The sequence below is a fragment of the Ursus americanus genome, chromosome 9 (genome assembly GCF_024610735.1).
Source record: "Ursus americanus isolate L20-20 chromosome 9, mUrsAme1.1.p, whole genome shotgun sequence".
NCBI classification, from domain to species: domain Eukaryota; kingdom Metazoa; phylum Chordata; class Mammalia; order Carnivora; family Ursidae; genus Ursus; species Ursus americanus.
This window is the reverse complement of record NC_142135.1, coordinates 584887-610972: the sequence shown is the minus strand read 5'-3', so window position 1 is coordinate 610972 and position 26086 is coordinate 584887. Positions and strand designations below refer to the sequence as shown.

At 62.7% G+C, this 26086-nt stretch overlaps 2 protein-coding genes across 4 annotated transcripts; one reads left to right on the top strand and one right to left on the bottom strand.

The window, feature by feature from the left end:
- Positions 1–65: 65 nt before the first annotated feature.
- BOP1 (BOP1 ribosomal biogenesis factor) lies at positions 66–26086 on the bottom strand. 2 transcript variants are annotated; one of them, XM_045777450.2, is made up of 16 exons: positions 25945–26086; positions 24446–24646; positions 13627–13707; positions 2761–2915; positions 2568–2685; positions 2389–2490; positions 2106–2318; positions 1868–2029; positions 1705–1785; positions 1567–1636; positions 1356–1488; positions 1093–1273; positions 729–1017; positions 560–644; positions 374–481; positions 66–289 (listed from the first exon to the last, which is right to left on the bottom strand). In XM_045777450.2, exons 1-16 carry the CDS (start codon positions 26038–26040, stop codon positions 136–138), a joined length of 2229 nt encoding a protein of 742 aa, XP_045633406.1. In that variant the 5' UTR covers positions 26041–26086; the 3' UTR covers positions 66–135. The 2 variants fall into 2 exon arrangements, with proteins under 2 accessions (XP_045633406.1, XP_045633407.1); XM_045777451.2 differs by lacking the exons at positions 13627–13707; positions 24446–24646; positions 25945–26086 and adding an exon at positions 5049–5453.
- On the top strand, positions 3711–6348 carry SCX (scleraxis bHLH transcription factor). 2 transcript variants are annotated; one of them, XR_006776186.2, is made up of 3 exons: positions 4371–5076; positions 5785–5890; positions 6015–6348. XR_006776186.2 is itself a non-coding variant. In XM_045777454.2 (2 exons), exons 1-2 carry the CDS (start codon positions 4504–4506, stop codon positions 6051–6053), a joined length of 612 nt encoding a protein of 203 aa, XP_045633410.1. In that variant the 5' UTR covers positions 3711–4503; the 3' UTR covers positions 6054–6348. The 2 variants fall into 2 exon arrangements, 1 of the variants encoding a protein (XP_045633410.1); XM_045777454.2 differs by lacking the exon at positions 5785–5890 and having other exon boundaries at positions 3711–5076.

Below are 26086 nucleotides of genomic sequence, written 5' to 3'. Positions count from 1 at the left end.
GGGGAAGGCCCCAAGCTGTGCTGGGACAGCTGGTCAGGAACCCCGAGTCAGAGGCAAACCAGCAGTCAGCAGGGGAACACCTGTATTGAGGGTCCTCAGCATACACGCCCCCCCGCCCCGCGGAAACCAGGCGGCCTAGGTGAAGAGGCGGAGGGTGCCGTCGGCCCCCGAGGAGAAGACCCACGGCTGGGTGGGGTGGAAGGCCACGTCCAGGACCCCCAGGTCTCGGGTCAGCACATGCCCCCGCAGCACCTTCACCGGCACCAGCAGCGGGTTCTGCAGCAGGTCGCTGTGGGGGAGGGGAGCAGGGGGACTCAGGACGGGGGAGCACCATCCCCCCAGCTGGGCAGGGTGCGCGGGGCTCGGCACTCACTTGTACACCATCCCGTGACAGACGATGATGCTCCCGTCGTCAGAGCCAGATGCGAACAGCGGGTATCGGGTGTGGAAGGCCACGGCCCTGAGGGCCTTCTTGTGGTGCCTGGAGGGCAGGGGCTGGGTGAGGGCAGGGGAGGGCAGGGGAGGTCCTCCCGGCACCCGCACCCCCACTGCCACTCACCTCAGCACCCTGTACGGCTCACAGGAAAGGTCCAGGTCGAACCACACGAGCTTGCTGTCATAGCTGCCGCAAATGACATTGTCCCCTGGGGGCAGAGGGGGTGGTGGGGACCTGTGGGTGCACACACCCCACGCCCACCTTCCCCGCGGGGTGCACACCCCCCCCTCACCTGCGGGGTGCACTGCCAGGCTGGACACCCACTTGCAATTCGGTCTTAGCTTTTTGGTGAGCTCCTGGCGCAACAGGTGGTAAAGGCGGATGCTGCGCTGGGAAGCCACCAGCAGGAAGGGTCGCACAGGGTGGAAGGCCACCCGCTGCACCTGTCCGTGGCTGCGGCGGAAGGGGCTTTGGCTGCGGCGCCGGCTCAGCTGGTGGATCAGCACCTGCGTGTGGCCCGCGGCGGCCAGCACCACGGCCATGTAGTCCCCACGCCCGTGCCAGGTCACCTGTGTCACCGGCTGCAGGAGGCAATGCTGGCTCAGCTGGGCCCCCCCCCCCTCCATCCCAACCCCACCCGCCAGCAGCCCCCACACCTTCCCGTGGCAGATGCGCAGCCGCAGGCCCCCCTGGCACTCCTCCTCTGAGGCCTCCAGCCAGCGGGCCGGCTGCACCGCGGGCTCCTCGGGCGGGACAAAGGCGCTCAGCAGCTGGTCCGTGCCGCTCACCACCAGCCGGTCCCCCAGGGCCGGGTTCAGGAGCAGCACTGAGTCCTCTCTGCGGGCCGGAGTGACACACAGCCCCTCAGGCTCAGGTCTGCACCCGCGGCCCCCAGCACCCCCCCAGGCTGCCCACTTACACTGCCACAGCCAGCAGGCAGATGGTGGGGTGAGGGTTCCAGGCAACGCTCCTCACCACACCCCCCACGGGCACGGTCCTCATGCAGCGGGCCGTGGCCACCTCCCAGAGCCGCACCGAGCCATCATCGGAGCCTGGACACAGCAAACAAGGCCTTCACCCCCTGGCCCCCCCGCCCAGCAGCCCCCCCAAGCTGGGAACCTCGAGCTCACCTGAAGCCAGCCACTGGCCCCCCGGGGAGACACTAAGGCAACGGACAAGGTCGCTGTGGCCTCTGTAGACCTACACAGGAGGGGCAGTAAGGAGACGGACACCCCCACTCAGGGGCTCCCCCCCACCTACCCACTTACTAGGGCCTGGCACGTGGGGAAAGGCTGCAGGTCCCGCGGCCGGGGCAGTTTCGGGATGAGGTCTTCGGGGTCCACGTTCACCTGGGACAGGAAAGCACGAGGTCACCCCGCCCCACGTCCTGTGCGCCACCCCCCCAGGCACACTGCCCCCCGCCCCACGCACCCTCATCTTGCGCTGCCGTGGGCACAGATAGAGGTCGAGGCAACGCTCGAAGCGCTCCTGGATGAAGCGGCCGTAGGCGGGCACGGCCCGCAGGCTCGGGAACTTGTGTGGCAGGAAGTTGAGCTTCCTGTCCCCCGGCTCCTGCTGCTCCCACGCCAGGCGCTGTGGAGATGGGGGTGAGCGGGGAGCTTGGGGCCAGGAACGGGGGCCCAGACCCCTACCCCAGTGCAAGGCCCACCTCCTCCTCGCTGGGCAGGTACTCGGGAGGTGGGTTGTAGGACTCCGCGTGGCCGGGCAGGGCCAGCTTGGGAGCGGGCACGTGCATCTTGTGCCGGCCCAGCACAGCGTCAGGGTCCTCCTGCGCCCAGAGGTCGTAGAAGCCAGGGGTGCGGTCCCGGGGCCGGCGAGGCTGGATCCAGCCCATCTTGATGGCGTGCACCATGCGAGAGACCTGTAAGGGCAGGGCAGGTCAGTGTGCGCGGGGACGCGGGAGTGGGACTCCGACCGCGGGCGGCGCCCACCTTCTCCTTCTCCACCAGGGACGGGATGAAGCTGCGCTTGTCGGCGGGTCGGTTGGTCACCGGGTGGATCATCGGGTCCCCGCTGAAGAAGTCCACGGCCGGCTGGGGGCACAAGTGGACATGTGGGCCAGGGCCCTGCAGCTGCCCCCCCGCACCCAGGGCGAGCTGCTGCCACCTACCTCGTACGGATCGAAGCTCCCGTCCCCAAACTGCCCCCTCTGCAGCCGCCGCACCAGGGCCACCTGCTCGTCCGTCAGCCGCACGTCGTGCCCCGTCATCCGGTCCTGCACCGTGCGCCTGGGGGGGCCGCCCGTCAGAGCCAAGCCCGAAGCCCCCCGCCCCCCGCACAGGCCCCGCCCCGAGCCTGCGCACCAGTAATCAGGGTTGTCCATTTTGTCCAGAAACTGGTCCAGCTCGTCACGGGTCCGCAGGGGCTTGTAGATGCGCCTGCCGTCCAGGTCGTAGCCCACGTGGGGGAAGTCATCGTACCACTCCAGGGGCACATTGCCCACCGTGTTCCGGATGTCCTGGGGCAGCAGGCCAGCGTGTTAGCATCGGGCACCCACCACGCCCACCCCTCCCTTCAAGCTCCCCCAGAGTCACAGGCAAGGGCGGGGGGGAACCAGCGAGAGCAAAGGGATGGGCCTCGAGGCTGGTGGGACGGGACCCGGGCACCCCGACACATGCCCTCTCCCTGGGGTGTGACGTGGCACGACGGCCAGTGCTGCCCCCCCACAACTGGCCCTCAGAGGCGCCGGAGCTGTACCTTCACATTTTCCACTGAAGTGGTGCCAACCCCAGAGCCTCCCCCCTGGATTCCTTGGCCAGGACTCTGGGCAGCCACAGACAAGGGTGACCTCATCGCCCATGGGCTCCCTCCCCTGGTGGGGGCCTTAGGCAAAAATGGGTAGCCACAGGCAGGGACTCAGGAAAGACCCCGTCAACCCACTCCAAGGGGAGGAAGAAGCCGCTGCGTTCGGCCCTGCAGGCATTCGAGGACCCCCCCCCCAGCCCTCCCTGGTCCTGCCCCCCACCCCAGAGCAGCCACATTCCTGGACACACATTCCTGGTTGAGGCCCCTGCCAGCCACCACCCTCCCTCCGCCCAGCACAGAGACTGCTGCCCAGGCGGCCGCTTCCTGAACAGTGGCCACAGGGGGAGGGGCCCAGATGAGACAGCACAGCGGGGAGCCCGAGGGCCCCTTGGAGGAGCACAGGACCCCCTGGGCTCTGCCCATTTGCACCTGCCTGCCCCAGACCGGCCAACTTCCGTACTCCCAGCAAGCCCATCCTTCGGGGACGCACCCTGTGCCCCTGCCCTAACTTCTCTGCACGGGGTGGGGGGCCACCCCTGAATTGGACAGACCCTGGAGCACGCAACAAGGAAATGAGGAGGCTGCTCCAGAACAGGGTAGAGGCACGAGCTGGGGAAGAGCAGGGTCTCAGGCTGAGGGCGCAACTGGGGCCAGAGCTGGAGGGAGGCTGTACCACCCGGTGACCCCACACACAACTGGGGGCGGGGGGGCAGCCTTGGATGGTGGGGTGAACCACAGCCCCTCCGGGCTTTGTGCCCCCTCCCCACTCTGGCACAAAAGGCCCAAGTGTACACAGGAGAGGGAAAGACAGACAAACAGGGTGTGGCCCAGCACCAGCGCCAGGGCATCTGAGTTAACGTGCTCATGCCAGGGGAGAAGACCTGCCTGGGTCACGGGTCCCACTTGACCCGCCTGCCCCCTGCCGAGGCAGAGGGAGAGGGCTGCCCAGACCCCGTACCCACCAGAAGGGGATTCCCACTTCCCCACAGCCCCCAGAGACAGCGAGATGCTCCAAGCTCCTTCAGCGTGGCGCGCGAAGGCAGAGGGACGAGGGCCCCTGCTCCGCGCGGCCTCCGGGGGCTGGGAGGCGGGGAGGAGGGCGGGCCGGCGCGGGGGAGGGGCCGCCGCCACTATAAAGGCCCGGTCCGCGGCCCCGCTCCAGCCCGGGACGCACACGTGCGCGCGGCGCCGCAGCCGCCACCGCGGGCCACCGAGACCCGCGCCTCCCCGGCCCCCGGGCGGCCGCGCGGCTGGCGGCATGCGCTGCGCAAGGCGGAGCTGACGGCGCGCCCGCCGGCCCCATGTCCTTCGCCATGCTGCGCTCCGCGCCGCCCGGCCGCTACCTGTACCCCGAGGTGAGCCCGCTGTCGGAGGACGAGGACCGCGGCAGTGAGAGCTCGGGCTCCGACGAGAAGCCCTGCCGCGTGCACGCAGCGCGCTGCGGCCTCCAGGGCACCCGGAGGCGGGCCGGGGGCAGGCGGGCGGGGGGCGGCGCCCCGGGGCCCGGGGGGCGGCCGGGCAGAGAGCCCCGGCAGCGGCACACGGCGAACGCGCGCGAGCGGGACCGCACCAACAGCGTGAACACGGCCTTCACGGCGCTGCGCACGCTCATACCCACGGAGCCGGCCGACCGCAAGCTCTCCAAGATCGAGACGCTGCGCCTGGCCTCCAGCTACATCTCGCACCTGGGCAACGTGCTGCTAGTTGGCGAGGCCTGCGGCGACGGGCAGCCGTGCCACTCGGGGCCTGCCTTCTTCCACGCCGCGCGCCCAGGCAGCCCCCCGCCGCCGCCCCCACCGCCCCCCACCCGCGACGGCGAGAACGCCCAGCCCAAACAGATCTGTACCTTCTGTCTCAGCAACCAGAGAAAGTTGGTGAGTGTCGCCCACGGGACATCCACGGAAAGAGACGGGTAGGATGTGGCGGCCTCTGCCTCCATATCACCCTAGCTACCCACACCTGCTGGGCAGAGAACGGGGCCAGAGGCAGCCAGAACCCCCCCCTCCCCCGGAGCAGCACCTGTGACCCAGTGTGCCCTCGGAGTCCAGGGAGGGAGGAGCACAAGAAGGCCCAGCTGGAGCAGGCATGGCTGGGCCTTCCTTGGGCCTTCTCCCCTTGAGTCCCCAGGGACACAGGTGCCCATGGGGGACAGGGCCACCCAGGGCTCCGTGGGAGTCTGGAAGGCAGGGAAGACACCAAACTGGAAGAGGCTGGGGGACCAGACCAGGATTAGTTCAAGAAACTCTGCCCCCGCCCCGTCCCCAAAGGGGACTCCCCTGCCCCCCCCAATCTGTTTGCCCTGCCATAGCCCCTGCCACTGGCCTAAGGCCTATCGGGCACCTGCTAGCTCTCCCGTGGCCCTGGCCCACGCCCCTGGGGCTGCCCACTCAAACCCCCGGGGTGGCTGTGGGCTCTGCAGACGGGAGGCTGGCGGGAGATGTGGGGGCTGGGGGAGAGGGCCACGTTGCGGGAGCGCTGGCGGCTGTGATTTACAGCTCCCGCGTGCTTGGTGGCACCGGAAAAGCAGGGTGAGCAGGGAGAAAATGCGGCGCGGCTTTTCCCGATCCCCATTTCCTCTCCAGACAGCACGCGTGAGCTCCTGGGGCCTGAACATCTGGGAAATTTAATTTTACAATTTCGGCTGTGCAGCAGTGTGCTCTCCTCCCCAAACTGCATGGGGAAGCCGGGGTGAGCGCGGAAGGGGTGCTTTCAGCACCCGCCACCTGAGACAGCACCCAGTGGGGAAGCCCAGAGGCGCAGGCAGCAACTGGGTCTGTGGCCAGGCCCTGACACTGCCCCCTCCCCTCTGCAGAGCAAGGACCGAGACAGAAAGACTACGATTCGGAGTTAGAGGCGGACGCCGCTGGGCTATCCACAGAGAGCCCCCGTGGACCTGACTCAGGCACAGGCCTCCTGTGAGGGCGCCCAGCAAGCCAGCCCCGCCTCTGGCTACGGAGGGGCCAACGGACAGACAAGTGCTCAGGACTCTGCACTGCCCCAACAGGCCCAGGCCTACCGGAACCTTCTGCGCTGGCTTCCTACCTGGGTTTTCTTCTGGTCACTACGTGCTGGCATCTTGTGTCTTTGATATGATAATATAAAGTCTGGAAACTTTGTATAATTAAAAACGAAACAGTACTGCCCAACCGTGGAAACACACTGTTGTCTTGAACGGTTCAGAATCCAGCCTGAGCCCAGCCCTCACGGCGCTCTCTCCGCGCTCTACTCTCCCCGAGCTCTGTCCTCCCATCTTCAGTCCCCCCAGGCCAGGGACACCAGTTCTCAGGGAAGGCCTCCACCCTCCAGGGGCTGGGCAGCCCCTTCCAGGCCTGAGGCAGAGTGAGGCCCCTCCTCCCAGCCTGGGGGCTGAAGGAGACCATGAGGGAGATGAGGGCAAGGCAAGAACAGAGGGAGCCCACTGCCATGCAGCAGGGGACTGGCCAGTTCGGCCTCCTCTCCAAGGGCCCGCCTGGCACCCAGGCGTCCCTGAAGGGGTGAGGAGGGCAGAACTCGCAGCACAATCATGCCAAGCCTCGGGGCCTCAGCCTTTGCCCAGAGACCCAAGAAGTGGATGCTTGCGGGGGGGGGGGGGGGGTTGAGGGGCACTGCCCGGCATAGGCTTCCAAGCCTGGGTGGGCCTAAGGGTGCAGTCCAGATGGCAGCCACCTGCATTCGCCCCTGGGTGCCCTCCTGGGCCCCCAAACAGGGCTAAGGGTCCCACCCCTCCTGGGGTGCCCTGGCTCCCCCACCCCCACAAGCTGTAAGAGGAGCAGAGCTCCACGACCCATGCCCCCCTCTGCGCTCAGCCCCCTGCAGAAACCCCGGCTGCCTACCACTATGCCCCACCCTGCCCCTCCAAAGGCCCCACCTGCTCGTGAGGAGGGCAATTTCAGGCCCCCTCCCCGAGCTGTACGCAGCTGGCTGACCATTAAAACCCTGCAGGTGACAATTACGGTTTAGTGGCTTGAGCTCTGCTGGGAAAGCAGAGAAGAAAGGCAGGGGCGGCCCTGTGTGAGCCACCTCCTCCCCCCAACCCCCCACTGGCCAGGCGGGCCAGCAGACTGACTTCCGGCCAGACCTGGTAGGGAATGGCCGAGGGCGCCAGGTGCTGGCCCTGGGCCCTCCCAGCCCTCAGCACAGGCTCAGGCGCCCCCACTGACACACCCTCCTGGGCCCCCAGGGAGAGGCCAGGTGCTCAGGCCCACGTGGGCACCCCAACAGGGCAGGGCCAGAGCTGCCCCCCTCCTCTGCACAGAGGGGCTCCGGGGAACTGCGAAGCAGGAAGCGGTGGTGTAATTTTGGAGGAAACTCTCAAAGCCAGAGCCATTAAGGGCCAGAGGGGGGCTGTGTCCAACGTGATAGAAATATAACAGGATAAAAAGTCGCCACGGCAGGTTCCATTCAGAGAGAAACCCAACCCCAAATTTCCTTTCCCTAATCCTGCAGGAGCCTACAGCTGGCCAGAGGGAGGGGGAGAGGGCAAGCCCCCACCCTACCCGCCTGCCCAGAGACGTGGGGGTCCCGATGGGACCTGAGAGAGGCCCTGGGGGAGGTGTCCGGGGGAGGCAGGTGCACCCCAGGGCCTCTATGCCTGCCTCCCCTGCCTCACTGGGCAAGGGGTGACATTCTGAGGGGAGGCCCACCCGCCCCTCACCTACCGTAATCACATTTCCACACCTGAACCTGGGTGGGGGATCCAAACCTCCCTTATGGAGCCCCCCCCCAAGATGATGAGCACCCGAGTGGGCAGACCCACCTTGTGGACACAGAGCAGCGCAGCAGGAGGCAGAATGGGGAGCACATACCGCGTGAGGCCAGAGGAGAAGCAGAGGAAGGGACACCCCCTGGAGCCCCAGGACTGAGGGGGTGTCAGGAGGCCTCTGCAGGGGGTGCTGCGAATCTGGGACGCTGGTGGGAGAGGACAGGCCCGCTGGGATGGTCCCCAGGGACCTAGCCTGTTGGGGCACGGTGTGCAAGGGCCAAGGTCTCCGCTGCCGGGCCTGTGACTCCCAACAGTGGCTGCAGCTTGGCCGACTCAGGCCTGGGCAGCGGGCCCGGTGCTCCCTGAGCTGCTCCGGTAGCAGCACGGCGGCGGCGGTGAGGGCCTGGCCCGCCAGCCAACAGGAGGGAGCGGAGGGGGCGGGGGAGGAGCACTCCGTCACCCTTCACTGCTCCAGAAATTCAAACCAGACTGGGGGTGGCGGGCCCGGCGGCCCCACTTGAGTCCACTCAGCTCCTCACAGCCGCTGGGCTGGGGGTGGCAGGTGCTCCCTGCCCACTGCAGGCCCTGCTTCTTCCCAGAACACTGGCCTCGCCTTCCACCAGGAGGGACAAAGACACAGGGCTCCCCGTGTGCGCGCCCCAGAGGCAGCTGGAAAGGAGGGGCCAGGCCGGCACCCTGGGCCAGCAGCCGCCTCTGTGGGCCAAACTGGGCTGGAAACACTCTGATCGGCCCCGGCTGTCAGCTCCCTGTCCCCAGCCTGGGGAATGAGCTGCTGGCGGCACCACATGATTCATCACCAGGCCCGAGCCCGCAGGCCAGCCGGCCCCCACCCTGCTCAGCACCTGTGGGCTGCCAGGAAGCACATGTGACCCTGTGGGGGCAAGCACCCACCGACCCCTCCAGGTCAGGAACCAAGCTCGGAGGCGCGGGCTGAGGACACAGACACCCCCATGCTCTCCTGGGGGGGCCACTCTGCCCCAAGGACAAGCCTATGGGATGGGGCCAGCAGGGGTCCCCCACCCCCCAGACTGCACCGGACATAAGCAGCAAGCAACTGGCTGATGTGTCGGCTGGGATTTTTCCGCTCTCGATGAGCCCCTCCCCTCCCCCTCCCCAAAGTGGCTGCAGCTGTCAGGACCGCAGATTGGAACTGCAGGTACGGCGCTGGCCCGCTGCCCACCTCCCTCCCGTGTCTGTCTGCGAGAGAGGAAGCCGGCCCACCTCTGGAATCCTTCACTCTCTCCTCGTTCTGCCTCTCCCACCTGTCCCCTGGGAGCATGGGGTCAGCCGCCCTCGCTCAGGCTCTCTCTTTTCCCTTGCCCCTCTCCGATTACAATGCCGGCAGTGTTCGCTCAGCTCCCCCTGCACGAAGCTCCCGCCTGTCTCTGAGCGCCACTCAGCCGTCCTGAGCCTCGTCCTCCTCGGTGTTTAATCTCTGTCAGTACCGGGCAGGAGGCGGGGCTTGCGTGCCCCAGGCTCACCTGCTGCATCTGCACCCACCAAAGGTTCCAGTAGGATGAGTCCTGATTCACGGACCACAGGGAGGAAGCCAGGTCCTACTTGGCCTCTTCCTGCCTCACAGGCCAAAGCCAGGTGAGGAGCCCCCAGCAGGGGACCAGGCCAGAAGCAGAGGCCATGGACCAGCTGGATGGGCCAGGGTGACTAGGTGGGGAGCTCAGAGCCGCCTTCCCAAACCTCCTCCATCAGACTACCATTTCCATTTGCCGATTCAGGTAGCAGGGCACCTCTGCGGCCGCAGACCCACACACCACCACCTCCATCTGTCCGTCTGCCTCCAAAGTGCTGCCAGCCAGGCCCCCCGGGCCATCACGTGCGCTGGCGCAGGACCCCTCTGAGCCCACTCCTTGGCCCCCCTGCCAATCCCTCCATGGTTGGGGGTAGCAAGTCCACCCTCCATGGGGTCTGTGGGAAGGGGAGTGCGCACCGGAGCTGCCATAGCTCCCAGGCCCTCAGATCACCTGGCCCCCACCCACCCTGGTCAGCCCCAGGGCCAATGGGCGTTCCCACAGAGGGCCCCCTGACTCTTGGCTACCTACAGGCAGGGGCTCCCAGAAACACCTCTGGAATGCTGAGTGCGGGCACAGGCTCACGGCCCCCCTGCGAGGTGGCAGAGACCTGCTCTGAGACCCACGCGTCACACAGCTGCTGCTGCAAGTTGGGCCTAGCCCCAGAGCTCCTCACCGGCCCCCACCCCACCCCCAGTGCTCCAGAATCTCACTCTGCAGGACTCACCTCAGCCCCTGCCTGCGGCCCCGTCCCCAGCCCACTCAGCCGCTCTGCAGTCACTATCCCTCACCCACCTTTCCCACAGAACCTGCCCTGACTACCAGCCGCACCTCCAGCCCCAGGGCAACCCCCCCAGGAGGCCCCTGTCCCAGCACTCTCCCACCCACCTGCCTGGCTGGGTTCCTACTGCCAAGGAAACTGGCTCCACGTGGGCACACAGCAGCAGGCTGGGGCTTCCACCACCCACGTGCCCCAGCAGAGGGGGGACGTGGCTCTGAATCAGCCCCACCTTCACCTGCCAGCTGCCACACTGGGGGGGGGGCAGCCCTGAGAGACCCTGCTCAGTCCCAGAACGCGCACTACGCCGCTTATAAGGGACAGCTGCTTCCACTGCTGCACCCCCACTCACCGACCGCCACCCTGCCCTCCCCAGGGGGAATCCTCTCTCCCAAGGACGCAGCACCAGGACTGCACGGGGCCGGTGCCCCACGGGCAAGAGGAGGGTGTGCCTCCCGCCCCAAGCGTGGCAGGCCTGGCTCAGAGGTGGAGCCTCGCAGCGGCACCAAGGGGCACTCTGCGGTCACAGGCGTCACACCCACGGCGCCCTGCGGCCACCTGCAAGGCCGTGGGTCAGACCAGTGGGAAGGGACAGACTTGGAGGCTGGCTGCGGGGGTGGAAGGCTGACACGAGCGGGCTGAGCGCCGGGACGCTCTCCACAAACAGCTCGAAACCTGAGCCGACAGGCTCCCGCTGCCAGCAGCGACGCAAGCGCTCTGAGTGCGCGGGCGGCCAGGATGGGCGGGGCGGCGGCCCCGGGAGGAGCGGGCCGCCGCCAGCACTGGAGGCAGCTGCCGGTTCAGTAGCTGGGAGAAGCCATTAACGGCCCTTTGGCGAGAGAGCAGAGGGGATCGCGGGCTCTGGATACAGACAGGCCTGGGCCCGTCCCTGCGGGATCCCAAGTTACAGCAAGGCCAGGGCGCCTCGGAGCCAGCCAGGGCTGTAGCCCTGCCCCCCCACCCCCAGCGGAGGTCTCGCAGGGGATAGGAGGGCCCCACAGTGGACAGAAGGGTGTCAGGCCAGGGGTTCAGGGACTCGGATACGGTGGAGGCGGGGAGAATGCCTCCCAGCCTCTATGGCCAGAGTTCATAGCCACCCCTCACCTCTCACCTAGTGCCAGCCTCAGTTTCTCCCAACCACTTGAAACAAAGAGGGGCCTGAGGCTGCAAAGGCCGCCAGCCCCCTCCCCTCACCCCGCCCCACCTCCCCAGGGTCCGGCGGCTGGATGAGATCACGTCTGTGAGGTGCCGCTGCTGTGGGAGAGGAGTGGGGTGGACACAGCCTGCGGCTGCTCAGGCCCCCCCCCAGGACCCCCACCACACCCAGCAGCACATCCAGGGGACTTGGGCCCCCATGCAGCTTGGGACGTGAATCCGGGGACTGTGGAGGGCAAATGGATGGGAACAGGACTCTGACTAGCCCATGAAGGTAGAATGTCATTCATCAGTCAACATCTGGGGTGTGGGGCTCCCCAAAGCCAGGCCCGGAAGAGGCCAGCAATCAGAGGATCCAGAAGCCCCAGCATCCCCCAGCTCAGGCCTCAGATCCAGACCCAGGGAGCGGGCAGGGCAGGGCCCAGGGGAAAGGAGGCCAGGTGGCACTCCCACCCCACCCTCTGGCCGCCACACCTCAGCGTCCAGGAGCACCAACCCTGTCAGGACACCTCTGCTGCTGGCCTTAAGTGGGGTCCAGACACCACCGGCCACCTCCAAGGACACTGCTGGGAGAAGGGACTGCCCTGACACTAGGGGTGTCCCCAGACTGTGGGCCCTTATAGGCTCCAAAAATGCCACGGCACAGCCACGGGGCACGCCAGCCTCCGAGCCCCACGCTCGGCACCACGTACCCAGTGGGACCACTAGCCGCCAGGGCTCCCGGGCTTCCTCCCCAAAGCCCACCGCACTTTGCTTGGATTGCAGAGACACCCATGACGTCAGGGTGGAAGAAACCGGTGCCCACGTGCCCCCGAGCACCCCAGGCACACGTGCTGCTCAGGGGAGGGAAGCATCTGTCGGGCCTGGCGGAGCTCCTGAAAGATGAGCTCTGCCGCCCCCTCGAGCCGCGGGCCGGCTGTGCTGGCAGAAGCTCGGGAAGGCGGGCACCAGGGCCCCCTCCTGTCACTCAGACATATGGGATAGTCATTGCCAGAGGAAGCGGCCCCCGCAGCCCCCACTGCGGCTCCAGGCCAGGCTGGGCTGGGCCGGGAGGAGCGCCTCCCTGTGGGCAGGCCAGGGCCCCTCCCCCGCCTCTGCACTCCATTTACAACCATCATCGATTTCTCAAAATACCAAATATAAAAAAGTAGCCGACAGGATGTGGCTGCCGACAGCCAGAGCCCCTGGGAGGGGGGAGACAGGCAGGGAGCCGCACCGCGCAGGCCCCCCTTCACCGTGTGCGCCCGCTGCTCCGGCCAGGAAACCAATTTATTTTGTTTTGTCTCTGTTCTCTGAACGCACAGAGACCAGATCGGGCGGGCAGCCAAGGCTCCTGCAGCCGCTGCCAAGAGAGCGCGAGCACGGGGGTGGAGGCCGAGCAGGGTGGGGGCGCGTGCCTCCCCAGGCCCCGGGACAGCCCCTGACAGGCAGCAGGAAGAGCTCTGGAGAACCGCTGTCCCTGCAAGGCCCGCACCAACGCCGCTGTCCTCCTCCACCCCCGCGGCCCGCTGCCCAAGGAGGCACACGCCTGGGTGCACACGGCAGCGCAGGGCCAGAGCCCTGCCCGTGACTGGGACACACCTGGGAGGGGACAGGCAGGAGGAGACAGCCACCTGGGGGCTCAGAGCTCCTCAGCTTCCAGCCCTCCGAAAGCGGCAGAGACAGAGCCGCTGGCCCACACACGGGGCGTCTGGATGCCAGACAGGGCACCCCTAGCCCACCACCATGCTTGTCCCTTTAGACCCTAAACTTGAGGGGGCACCCAGCATTCACTGAGGCCCACACCAGCCCACACCTCGAGGACCCCAGGGAGGGAAGGGACAGAACACCCAGAAGCCACCCACCTCCTGCATGAAGCTGCCCGGTGATGCTGCCCTTGGCACTCAGGTCTATCACCCCGGGGGCCCAGCACAGGCCAGCTGGCATCAGGGAAGCCGGCCCTGCCCCAGCCTCCCTGTGCCCACCTAGAGCATGAGCACAGCCTCCACAGAACACGAGGGACCCCAGCATCAGCCACTGCCCCATGGACACACCCGGGGGCTCGCCGTGTCACATCCACCCCGCCTCCTTCCCGAACGATGACACACACTCCAGCAGACATCTATCCCCAACCCCAAAATCACCCTCTGGACCACGAGCGCGGCCCCTCACAGCAGCCTGACTCCTCTCTACCCTGGGCAGCACAGCCCAGCTGGGGAAGGCGCCCCCCCACCCCTCGTGGAAGAGGCAAGCCCAGCCCCACCTCCTCGTCAGAACTGTCCTCCGCATACTCTTCACAGCCCTGCACTCTCGCCATCGCCGTCCTTGGGGAGGGGGTCCCATTCTGTAGGAGAGAAGGGGACAATGGTTATGTCAAGACACTGATGCCCTCTGACCTCAGGCAGAGCCCACGCCCGCAGTCCCCTGCCCCCTCCTTGATGGTGGGGCTCGGGAAGAACCAACCGTCCCTCCTGCCGATGTTGAGGCCAAAGTTCCCGCCACCCCCAATCTCTAGAGAGCTCCAACATGGCCCTGGGCCTTAAGACAAGACCAGCGACACCCAGGTCTACGTGGGCCTCTTGGGCCCTGCCTGAGGTCCTCTGTCAAGGGCCAGACTCATCACCATGTGCTAGTTCCAAGGAAGGACCCCAGGGAAGGGCTGACACCCGTGCCAGATGGGAACAGGAACAGTCAGCAATGAAGCCACCAGCTGAGGGCCCAGCCGCCCCCGCAGCCTTTAACGGAAAAACCGGCTGCAGGGCTCCTGGCCCCATAGCTCATACCCAGCTCTGCCAGGCCCAGGAGAGCCTAGGGTCAGGGAGCAAAGTGGGGGTGGCCACTTCGCGGCAGCAAGCAAGGGCAGGGCAGGGGGGTTACCCACACCTGGGCCAGTGCCTCTGGAAGAGGGCATATGGCACCTGCCATCAGCCACTGTCACGGGGTCACAGCCAGGGGCAAGACCCTCTTCCCCAGGAGGCCTCGGTGTCTACGGCAGCTGAGAGCCACATTCAGCCCGGTCGGCCCAGGGCCCAGAGAGGTGCCCCTACCTACAGAATGCCATGAGGACACAGCCCCCAGGCTGACCCCATCCCACCGCGTCAGGGAGTGGGTGCCCCTGAACGTCCGCACCCTAACGTGGAAAACAGATTCTTCCCTCACGGGGTGGGGGGAGTCGGGTGTACCGGAACCGGGGCTGATGGGGAAAACAGCCCTACCTCTCACTCCTGAGCGCGGTCAAGTACTCGGGAGCAGGAACCCCAGAGCGAGGCACCCCCCAGAGCCCCACTCCCCCTGACCGGGCAAGAGCCAAAGGCCTGTGAGGTGGCTCTTCCTCTCGCCTGTTTTTTCCCTCAGTATAAGGAGGGTGGGAGACTAAGTTTTTTTCCAGGCCAGGAACAAGGCAGGATTCGGTTTCCACGTCTCCCCCACCCCCGCTCCCCATGCCGCACGCGCTGTGGGAGCCCTGCCCGCTGAAAGTGGGTCAACACAGCCTGATGGGTGCAGGGCGTGGGCGGGGGGCAAGGAGGGCAGCCCCAAGCTATCCTCCGTCCTTGCCCACAGGGAGCCCTACCCGCAGAGGCCACCAGCGGACACACCTGCCTCAGGCCCAGGGCCAGGCAGCAAGTCTCCTCGGCAAGCGCCCGGACGCCAGGCCAGGGCCGGCAGGTCCACGGTGCCCACAGCACCAGCCCGCCTGACGCACTCCACCAGCACTGGACTCCGGAGAATCCCACACCACCTGCACCTCAGGCCACGGTCACGGACCCTCGTCCTCCAGTACGCCCCACATTGCCCTGTGCTGGGTGTGGCCGGCCCCTGGGGACAGCGTGCACGCGCAGGTGCAGGGAGCCACAGACAGGCCGGTCCCCCCCCCCCCCCGCGGTGGGGCTGCCCGTTCCCACAAAGAGCTGGCCCCCCAGCCCTCCTTGGTCTCCCTCCAGAAGTGCTGCTGCAGGGGACAGGGTGGCCGCCAGGGGGCAGCAGAGCACAGGCAAGGCCCGGCTCCAGGAACCAGGGGAGGCTCTGGGAGCGGCCTACCGTGTGGACACACTTGGCCGAGGCTGGTACTGGGCATTTGAAGAGCGGGAAACTGAAGCAGAACGTGAAACACACAAGGGGAACACACTCTTGTTTCTCTGCCCACCCCCAAGACCGTAATACACCATGAGGACCACAGCAGGGCCCCTGGGGGTTCTGACTGCCTCAATGGCATCTTACCAACTGCCACAGACCCTCTCTGGTCGCCAGCATCAGACCCAGCCCAGCCACAGCCCACTGCCACCGCCACCTGCCACGTGACGGCACGGCTCCTCCAGCTCCTCATGCAAGCGGGACCCCGACAGCCCCCACGGTGGCTCAGATGAGGGCAGCCAGGCTGAACCCTGGCTCCCCGCACGGCTTTCCTGTGGGGTCTGTGAGAGACTCAGAAGGCACAAGGGGAACAGCAGCCACCATACCCGGAAGGTCCACGGGAGGTGCACTGGGCTTGTGTGCGGCCAGGACACCTGGGAGCAAGGTCAGATCCAGACTGCAGCTAGTAACACGAGTTCTCAGGGAGCCGGCGTGGGCACGAAGGAGCGTCCACGCACAGACCGGCTGTGGCGCCACTAAGCCTCCTCGGGGAGCCGGGCGCAGAAGGACCAGTATGGCGAGCTCCGCACTTGCGGCTCCTCTGACGAGGGATGCAGGCTGATACCCAGCAGACACACAGATTGTAAAGATCATACACCACCGGGGCCTGAAAAGGCCAGAGACACAAAATGAACCCCCCTTCATTTCTGAGGGAAAAGGCAGGGGACTCAGAGGAGGGCCAGGGTTGTTCCCAGAAGCAGGAGCCAGCCCTGCACAAGGAACAGCTGCTTCTGCCCAGCCGATTTCAGGAACACCAGACACTACTCTGTGCTCCCTGCTTCCCCACTGACAACAGATGAGTTTACTGGGACTCGATGCCACCACAGCAAATGGCTGTGTGGGGACGAGGCCAAGGACCAGCACCAGCACCAGCTCCGGGCCTCATTCAGACGAGCCCCTCGGGCTGGGCGTGGCCATAGGATAAGGTTGGGGGGGCGTTTTATACACAGTGGAAGAATGCTGCTGTTTCTTTTTTTTTTTTTAAGATTTCTTTATTTGGGGGCACCTGGGTGGTTCAGTCTGTTAAGCATCTGCTTTCAGCTCAGGTCATGACCCCAGGGTCCTGGGATTGAGCCTCGCATTGGACCCCCTGCTCAGCGGGGAGTCTGCTTCTCCCTCTCCCCCACTCATGCTCTCTCTCTTGCTCTGAGCAGGAAGCTGGACACAGGGCCCCATCCCAGGACCCTAACATCATTACCTGAGCCGGAGGCAGATGCTTCATCGGCTGAGTCACCCAGGCGCCCCGGGAAAGAGTCTTAAGCAGAGTCCTAGCTGAGTGCGGAGCCCAACATGGGGCTCCATCTCACGACCCTGAGATCACGACCTGAGCCAAAATCGAGAGTCAGACACTTAAGCAACTGAGCCACTGGGGTGCCCCATACTGTGCCACTGCCGTTTCAAACCATGGCTGCAAATCTTTGACTTTCCTCCCATTGAGGGCAGAGGCTATATGGTTTCCTCCCTAAATCTGTCCAAGGAAAGCAGCCCAGACCGACAACGTGTGAACTCTGAGTCTAGACCATAAAGGTCTTGCAGCTGTGACCTTGGAGCCCTGAGCCCTTTGGGTGAGGATGTGCCCAGCTAGTGCCAGCCATTCAGGTTCCCCCAGCTCAGACATACAAGTGAAGAGACCCCAGCTGTTCTTCCTTAGAACCCTCACCTGAGCCCCAAAACACCAGGTGTGATGAGTGATGACTGTCCTAGAGCAGAACACAGCAGAACCCTGGAGGGGCACAGGAAAAGCTGATGTGCTCTGAGTGTGCAGCCTAATTCTCGGGGGGAAAGCTGAAGGAGGCTGTGGGTTACCCCCAACCCCACTGACCACGTCACTCCAGACATGACACCACCTCACCCTGCCTGCACTCTGATCCCCAAAAATTAGAGTGCCCTAAAATGGCTGTCTGATGCTCAAGGCGTGGGATGGGTCATGGAGCAGCTGCCTGCCTGCCCCACGGGGGCAATCCCACTCCGGCCGCTGGCCCACCTCCTCGGCTCTCTGGCTGGTGTCCAGCCACTTCCCAGCTGAGGTGAGCTCCATTAACCAGCTGGTGAGACTCACTGGGGATGCCCCCTTGCACCCCCACAAGCCATAACGCTGACATCGTGCTACACCAGCGCCCACGCCTGGACCCCAGCACGGGCAGCACCGCCATGGCCTGGGCCCAAGACTCACACAGTGCCCTGCACGGCCTCCTGGCAGTCCCTCCACCCGCACCCCCAGAGTCCCTCCACCCGCACCCAGGAAGGCCCCTTCCGCCCACGGGTCTGCAGTACCAATGGGCAGAACTCTTCTTAAGATACCTGGAAAATACTCCTCACACACAGGGTATCGTTACTACATCAGCAGTTACGTTCTTGAACATGGCGAGCAATCTAATGAACAACAACAGGAACTTTTGAACAAAAGAAAATGAAATAGGAAAAAACACCTATAAGAAGGACCGACATAAACATAACCAGTGGAAACAATTGATCTACGCAAGCACAAAGGGGTGAAAATGGCTTTAGGCACAGAAGTCCGCTCAACACGAGTAACCTAGGAGAAGCATAAAGACGTCGCCTTTCCCAGGGCACCGCACAGGGCTCCTTCGGAGGACGCGGGGAAGTGAGGACCCTCCTGCCCACTGAGAGGCCCTGGTGAGTGGGAGGCACAGGTGGGACAGGGGTGGGTGTGCTGGGACAGGGGGAGCCTAAGGAGATTCCCCTTTAAGGTCAATTCTCTCCCCTCCGCTGCCTGAGGGTGGAGGCAGGAGGGGCGCCGGCAGCCCGAGGAGGGTGAAGCAGCCTGAGGCACCGAGGAGAGGAGCTGACACAGGGCACACAGGGGACACGTGGCACGCAGGGGACATGCAGCACCGGGCTCCTCTCCTGCCTCCTTTCGGGAGGCATGTGCAGAGTGCTCTCGGGCTGGGGCAGAGCAGGAGGGGCAGGAGCTGTGGAGTGTGCCCCAGGAGACCAGCCTGGTGGACAGGGACTCAGGTCAACAAGGTCATGGAGCACCAGGACAAGCGAGCAGGCAGCCAGTCCTGAGGGGACCCAGAGACAGGGGTGGGTGCTCTGAGTGGAGGCAAAGGGAGCGAGCAGACACGGGGAGAAGACGTTATTCCAGCGGAGAAGCACAAGCAATGCCCGCACCCAAAACTACACGCATCCAAAGAAACAAGCAAATGTGCCCACTGCGGCCGGCTGAGGCCGTGGACCTCCCCGCACCGCACTGAGCCCCCAGACAAGACCTCCGCGGAGGAAGATGGGGACCCCACAGCCCCACCCTCCTGAGCACCTACCAGCCCCCCAAATACACGGTGCTCTTCCTCCTCTGAGCTCCTCCAGCCCTGCCAGCACCCTGACTGTCCGTCAGCCCCCTCCGTCCCCGACTCCCAGAACCTGTGAGAACATGAGTTACTGTCCCGCCGCTAAGCGGGGGCTACTCAGTTACACGGCAACAGGGAAGGGGGACAAGGAGAGACTAAACAGTGCCTGGCCCCGCAGACGGGAGCCCTCAGCCCAGCAGAATGGCAAGGACCCTGTGGTCCTGACCCCCCACATGTGGGCCCGGCAAATGCACAGCTGCTCCAGCCGAGGGAAGCAGACCGAAGCGACTCCTGAGACCAGGGGAAGGAAACGGAGGGTCAAGGAACAAAGGGGGTTAGGAGGAAGTTCTAGGGCAAGAGATTAAAAAGAAAAGAACTAATGGAGACAGCTATTCCTTCCCCATAAGGACCTGCCAGCCCCCTGAGAGAGGGCTTGGGGGCATTTCCCGGGGTCCACTCCAGCCTTGGGCTAGAGCCCCCAGGAGTGGGGAGCAGGGCTCCGGGAGGGGGCTGCAGGCCCACCTGGGCAGAGAGGCCCAAGTTCAGAAGCGGCACACGCCAAGGGTCCACGTGGCCTTCTCAGACCCACTAGAAGAGGAATGAAGTATAGCCTAGGGGGCCTGACCTTCGAGACATGACAGCAACGAAAACTTTGCGTTTTGGGTGTTCTCAATACAGCTCAGTCCTCACAGAAACGCAGGAAAAGATGCCCTTTTTCTAATGTAAGAAAATTTAAATCATAAAGCAACAAGAGACCACATTTTCCATGTGTCACAGTAGAAAAACAAAGACTTTTAACCACACACGGTCTTGGCGGGCACGGGAAGCAGGTGTCTAACGCAGCTGTCCAAAGTGCAAAGCGGCACTTTCCTTCCACTAAAAACGCACCGGCCTTTGACCCAGAGATGCTCCTCAGAACACATCCCAAGAACCGCTTACACGTGGGAACGAGCCTCCACTAGGGGATTACGGCAGCACTGCCCACCTGCCAGGATGGTCAGGCCACCTGTGGCCCACGCGCACTACAGACACCAAGTGGCGAGGACAGCCCTCGGAGCCAGAGGGAAACGCAGAAGACAGCAGTAGGAAGCAGTCAGGCACGGCACTCGGGAGCCTGGATGGCAGAGAACACCCTAGAAAGACCCAGGCACAGTCCTCATCCTCACACGGGGGCAGGCGGCAGGAAAGAGTGGGAGGGACGGCCCTAAGTGATCACTCTGCTGTGTCCTGCAATGCCTGTCATGTAATCCTACACAACCCTTAAAAAGAAAGTGGACATGTCTGAATCCCCTCCAAAGACACAAGAGGAAGTGGACAGGGAGGAGCTCATATACAGTGGTGCCCAGGGCAGACTGGCACCAAAGCGGGCCATGTCTCCCCAGGGCAACGCTGAGCACCTGGGCCACGTAACTACATCTCTCCCCAAGGCAAAGGAAGGTGAAGACTCAGGGCAGTCCCCCCAGGACGTGCCAGTGATCCCTTGGCCATCCATTCTCATCCCTGGATGGTTTCAGCAGGATAGTCGTGGCCAGTCTGGGATGGCCAGACACACCTGGAACCCATGACTTGTGGGGCAGGGTCCTGACAATGACCTCTCAGCCCCATTCCTCCCAGAACAGGAAGGCAAACCCACCAGCTCCCTCTGTGGAGGTCACTCAGCTGATCGGAATGCCTGGCCCAGGTGCATCCCACTCCAGTCTGCAGAGCTTGACTGCGAGTAGCACCTCTTCCTGCTGGCCTGTCTCAGGCTGTGTGTCCCTGCCATCAGCACACAGCCCCACAAGGAGGCGGGGTGCCCTTCAGGCACGTGCAGCGGAGTGGTCAGGAGTGGGGTGGTGGCCCGCCCACCCCTGGAAGTGGTGGAAGCCTTGACATGGGTTAAGAGGGGACAGAATGGGGAAGAAATAGCAACAGGAACATACAGTGGAAGAGAAGTTAGGGGAAAGCCCCATAGTGTGGTGGCCGTCAGCAGCCTGGTTAGAACCAGGTCCCAGAAAGCAGGCACAGGAGTGGGAGGAAGAGTAGCAGGGCATTTTCTGTGGCCACAGAAGCCAAAGTGGGTCCCCAGGAAATCATTACTTCCACTTGCAGAAGCAGCTCACCACATAGCCGGCTGCGGCCAGAAGCCAAAGAACTCTGGGGGCTTTCCGTTACAGAGCTGGGACAGCTGGGGAAGACAGGAGCACAAGCACTGCCGGCATGGGGCCACGGGACCGACGGCAGCAGGGAGACACTAGTTCTAGAAGCTGCTCAATGGAGGGGGTCTTGGGTTGCTGACCCACCCCGGTGGCAGGACATCTTTACAGAAGTCTCCGTGCAGAAGAACACACTGGAAGTGGTGATGGCTGCTGGCTCGGTTTCCAGCTATGAGGCTGCACGCTAGAAACAGGGCTCAAACCACCCAAAGAGTGAGTGTGAGCAGAAGACATGGAGGGGGGAGCCAGCTCAACCAAATGGAGGGGTGTAGATGGCTTTTGAGGAGCACGTGGAAAAAGGAGAGATGGGGAGATTTCCTCTAAGGACTGAGAACACCCCCTCACATACTTCAACCCTTTCTCTTGGCCTAGAGAAATTCGAACCTAGTAAAACGACAATCGTGCTTTAGAACAGAAAATACTCCAACAGAGGCCACCTGTACCCCTCAATTAAAGCACCAAAAAGCCAGAGACATGAACACCCAACCAGGGCAGGATCCCGCAGTGGCAGCCCGGGGTGGTATGTGGAACTCAGAACCCCTCACGACTTGTGGGGCTCATATCCAGGATGACCCACAGGAGACAGAGATGGTCCTCAGAGCCTGGGTGTGAAATGGGAGGAGCCAAGGGAGTGGCACACCGACGCTGCCCCAGCACAGCACACACCAACGGGCCCTGGTCCTGGCTTCAAGCAGGAGCGCAATCGGGCTGCTGTGGAGCCAGGGGCAGCCTCACCTCCCTCTGAGGACTGCCCCCATCCAGGTGGCCAGAGCCAGCTTCCCTGGACTGAAGGCTGCCCCCTCCTTCTGGAGAAGGGAGGGCTTCAGTCCCTGCTGAATGGACCAGCAAGCAGACCAGAAAAGGTGGCCCTACAGAGAACACGAAGCTTGGCTGGCACAGACACCTGGGGGAGAACCCAGAGGAGGAGCACATGCCCAGGGGCTCAGAGGGACCGAGCGTGGCCACACCTACAATGAGAGCCCCTCCCACCAGATTCCGCTCCACAGCCTCTTGAAATACTTGCACGCATTACCTAGTTTAGAGAATTTAAGTAGGAATTTTTTAAGGGGGGAGGGGCAGAGGGCGAGGGCGAGCATCTTAGGCAGGCTCCACACCCAGCACAGAGCCCCAAGCCGGGCTTGATCTCACGACCCTGAGATCACGACCTGAGCCAAAATCAAGAGACGGATGCTTAACCAACAGAGACACCCAGGCACCCCAAATAGAAAATTTTTATTTAAAAAGTTATTTAAACTTTTTTTAAGTAGGCTCCACACCCAACACAGGGCTTGAACTCATGACCCAGAGATCAAGAGTCACATGCTCTACCTGCCAAGTCAGCCAGGTGCCCCAAAAGTTATTTAATTTTTTAAAATTATTTTTAGGGGCACCTGGGTGGCTCGGTTGGTTGAGCATCTGACTCGAATTCAGCTCAGGTCATGACCTCAGGGTCTGGGATCCAGCCCCTTATCGGGCTCCACACTCAGCAGGGAGTCTGCTTAAGACTCTCTGCCCCTCCCGCTCGTGTGCAGTAGACACGCGCGCTCTCTCTCCAAATGTAAAAAAATTAACTGAAAATTTATTTTTAAAATTTTATTCATAAAAAAGGATAAAAACCCCTTTTTAAAATAAAAAGTTAGGGGCACCTGGGTGGCTCAGTATTAAGTGTCTGACTCTTGATCTTGGTTCAAGTCTTGATCTCACAGTGGTAAGTTTGAGCCCTGTGTTGGGCTCCATGTTGGGTGTGGAGCCTACTTTTATTTATTTAAAGGTTTTATTTATTTATTTATGAGAGAAAGAGAGAGGGCATGCACGAGCATAAGCAGAAGGAGAAGCAGTCTCCCTGCTGAGCAAGGAGCCCCACGAGGGACTCGATTCCAGGACCCTGGGATCATGACCTGAGCCAAAGGCAGACGCTTAACGACTGAGCCACCCAGGCGCCCCGTGGAGCCTACTTTAAAAAATAATCAAATAAATACTTAAGCGTCTGGATCCTTAACTGTAAAAGAAGAAATGAGGTAGAAAGATGATTATCAGCGGTGGTCACCAACTGCAGCATGGGGCATAAGGAACTTCCACTCTACCGAGCACTGCTGATGAAAGATGTAATTTTTATCAAGGAAGGTATATTTTATAATTTTATAAAGTTAAAAAAGAGGAAAAACAGCTGCCTATCATCCTTCAAACCACGCCAATACAGGTTGCACGCCATTTCTCTGTGCACACCGGCATGGTGACTAAAGCTTGAATGGATAACGGTTTAAATCTGGGGCGCCTGGCTGGCTCGGTAGGTTGTCTGCCTCTGGCTCAGGTCATGATCCCAGGGTCCTGGGATCGCCACCCACGCTGGGCTCCCTGCTCAGTGGGGGGAGTCTGCTTCTCCCTCTGCTCCTACCCCCTGCTCATTCTCTCTCTCTCTTTCAAATAAATAATCTTAAAAAAAAGAAAAAAGGTCTAAATCTGACTTTAAATCCTTTCTTCCTAGGAAACAGACCAAACAAGCATGGCTTTTTGGTTTCTATTATGGGAGTAGATTTCTGTATGATTCAAGGTCATAACCTTCAGAACACCAGAACCGTCGGAAATACAAATACTTATAAGCTACTTTCTAAAACATTCCAAAGAGCATGGGGCGCCTGGGTGGCTCAGTCGTTAAGCGTCTGCCTTCGGCTCAGGGCGTGATCCCAGAGTCCCGGGATCGAGCCCCACATCGGGCTCCTCCGCTGGGAGCCTGCTTCTTCCTCTCCCACTCCCCCTGCCTGTGTTCCCTCTCTCGCTGGCTGTCTCTCTCTCTCTGTCAAATAAAAAAATAAATAATCTTTTCAAAAAAATAAATAAATAAAACATTCCAAAGAGCAAATATTGTATTTTAGTTAAATTAAGTCTTTCTTTCGTTTTTCTCACTTAAGACCAGAGGGAAGTGCACCCTTCCCCATCATCACAGAGACAGGTACAAGGCCAAAGTCTCAACCAACAAGGCTCCCTGGAATCAGGCTCACATGTTCGGGTGGCTCCTTCCTGTGTGTCCTATGAGCTCCCCCCCAGGCAGAACCTTGCACATGAATCCCCACCTCAGGCTTTGCCCCCAGGAAACCCAGCCTACAACTGAAAGTGGGCTGAGTTCCACGGAGAGTTGACATCAGAGTCACCTGAAGAGGAGGCCCAGGCACATTTGGGGCCCTAAGAACAGGGCACATAGCTGTGGTTGAAAAGCAACCCCCAAGACCTCAGAGCACTCCAACTCTCGCCAATTGTTCCTCTTGGCCCCAAATGTCCCCACAGGTGCATCGGAGGACGGATGTGGGCCTTGGGATTCCCAAGGAAACTTGGGAGAAAGCAGTGTGGGGTCAGCCCCCCAGAGAGCCTAAGGCCTGGCGGTGACTTTCTGTCCTGGCCACCTTCATCTAGAGAGGAGAACCCACTGGCAGGCCACTCGCTCACCCACCTGCACCTGCTGCTCAGTGGTCTTCTCCGTCTCGCCACGGCCCTCGTCACTGCTGACCCCATCCTCTTCCTTGGGGGGGTCATCCTCACTACTGTCGCTGCCGGAATCTTCCAGGCCTGAGAACACACTCTCCTCGCTTTCAGACAGGCCAGAACTGCTGCCATCCTGGAGGCTGGGAGCAGGAGCACAGGCAAGAGAGGACTGCAAGGAGCACAGGGTTGATGACAGCCAGACTCCCAGGCCACCCACCACCCGCCAGGCACCCTGCTGACCCAGGCTGGCTCTGTGTGGCCAGCCTCCAAGGCCATAGCCCTCAGGTCACAAGCCTCTCCCTCCACCAAAACCATCCACCCAACCCAGGTGGAACTTTCCTCACAGTCTACCTCCACTGACAGCATAGCCACATGCCCTTGGAAGGGACATTTAATTTCTTGCATCTCACAAGGGAAGGACTTTACAAGGACAACATCTCTTTCTTAAGAGTTCAGCTCCCACACTTCCAATCCAGGCTCTCCATCCTCCACACTCCACGCTGGCAAACTCCAGAGCTATGAGGGCACTGGGGCAGAGGCTGGAGCCCGTGGAGGAACAGGACCCTGGAAGGGCTTTTCTCTCTGAAAGAGAAGCCTCTGTATCCAGCTAGACTGAGACCAACAGTTGATCAGTAAATTGTAAAGGTGGGTTGAACAGTGACAAAAATGATACAAGTTTAACTTAAAAATAAGTATATACCTACCCACTCATCCTGTCCTCGGGTAGGGCCCCAGCTTTTTCTGAGCAAAACCCTACTTACCAGACACCACCTCACCCCTAACTCTACAGGACACAATGCACAGTGGGTGAACCCCGTCATTGCCTTTTAAAAACGAACAAGAAATTGTCGACTTCTAGGAAACATCTGAGTACAGAATCCTGGATTTCACTGTCTCTCAAGAGTTTACAACTCTCTCACCTAACTGGGCAGCCTGCACGTAACGCCCAGAGCGTTTGACCGGCAGGCGAGCAGCATGGAGTGTGTCCCGAAGAGAAGGGGAGTCCTCCAGGACTGCTGCTAGGATTTCTACAGCCCAGGCGGATTGACATCCACAGCCGGCGTGGCCATGCGTCCACTTAAACACGTGTGCAAGGCAGTCATGGGTTCTCTCCATCACCTATGTCCCTTCAGTTACAGAACAGGCCTGACGTGCCAGCAGCGCGTAAATACTGACTGGGGGCGCGGGCGCAGCTCTGCGCGGTACGAAGACGCACAATCCTAAGGGTTTCAGGGCCGCCGCACAGGATGCCGCCTCCCCTGCCCGTCTCGCCCGACGCCGCCCCATCCAGCCGCCCCCTGCGCAGGGGTGCTCCCTGCCAAGGCCGCAGAGGACAGGCGACCCTTCTTCCTCACATTCCCAGGCCCGCCGCGCGCTGGGCGGCCTCGCGGTGGGCGGACGAGCCACCACGTGCGGCCCCGGGCCCCGCCGCCCGACACCGCCGCTCCGACCCGCTCCCGCTGTCACCTCCTCTGGCTCCCGCTCCGGCTCCGGCCCCCGCGGCCGCTTCCCAGGCCGTGCCCCCGTCGCCGCCGCACGCCCTACGCCCTGCGCGCCCGCCATGCTACCCGGCAGGTCCCGACCCGCGGCGCCACTTCCGGCAGCGCAC

What these genes read in the sequence shown, in the direction of transcription:
- SCX (XM_045777454.2), top strand. Translation starts at nt 4,504, where the DNA reads ATGTCCTTCGCCATGCTGCGCTCCGCGCCGCCCGGCCGCTACCTGTAC. An exon ending in TCAGCAACCAGAGAAAGTTG is followed by an intron (nt 5,077 to 6,014) that starts GTGAGTGTCGCC and finishes TCCCCTCTGCAG; the next exon opens with AGCAAGGACCGAGACAGAAA.
- BOP1 (XM_045777450.2), bottom strand. Translation starts at nt 26,040, where the DNA reads ATGGCGGGCGCGCAGGGCGTAGGGCGTGCGGCGGCGACGGGGGCACGG. An exon ending in GAGCCGTACAGGGTGCTGAG is followed by an intron (nt 482 to 559) that starts GTGAGTGGCAGT and finishes CCTGCCCTCCAG; the next exon opens with GCACCACAAGAAGGCCCTCA. An exon ending in TGTCACGGGATGGTGTACAA is followed by an intron (nt 290 to 373) that starts GTGAGTGCCGAG and finishes CCTCCCCCACAG; the next exon opens with CGACCTGCTGCAGAACCCGC.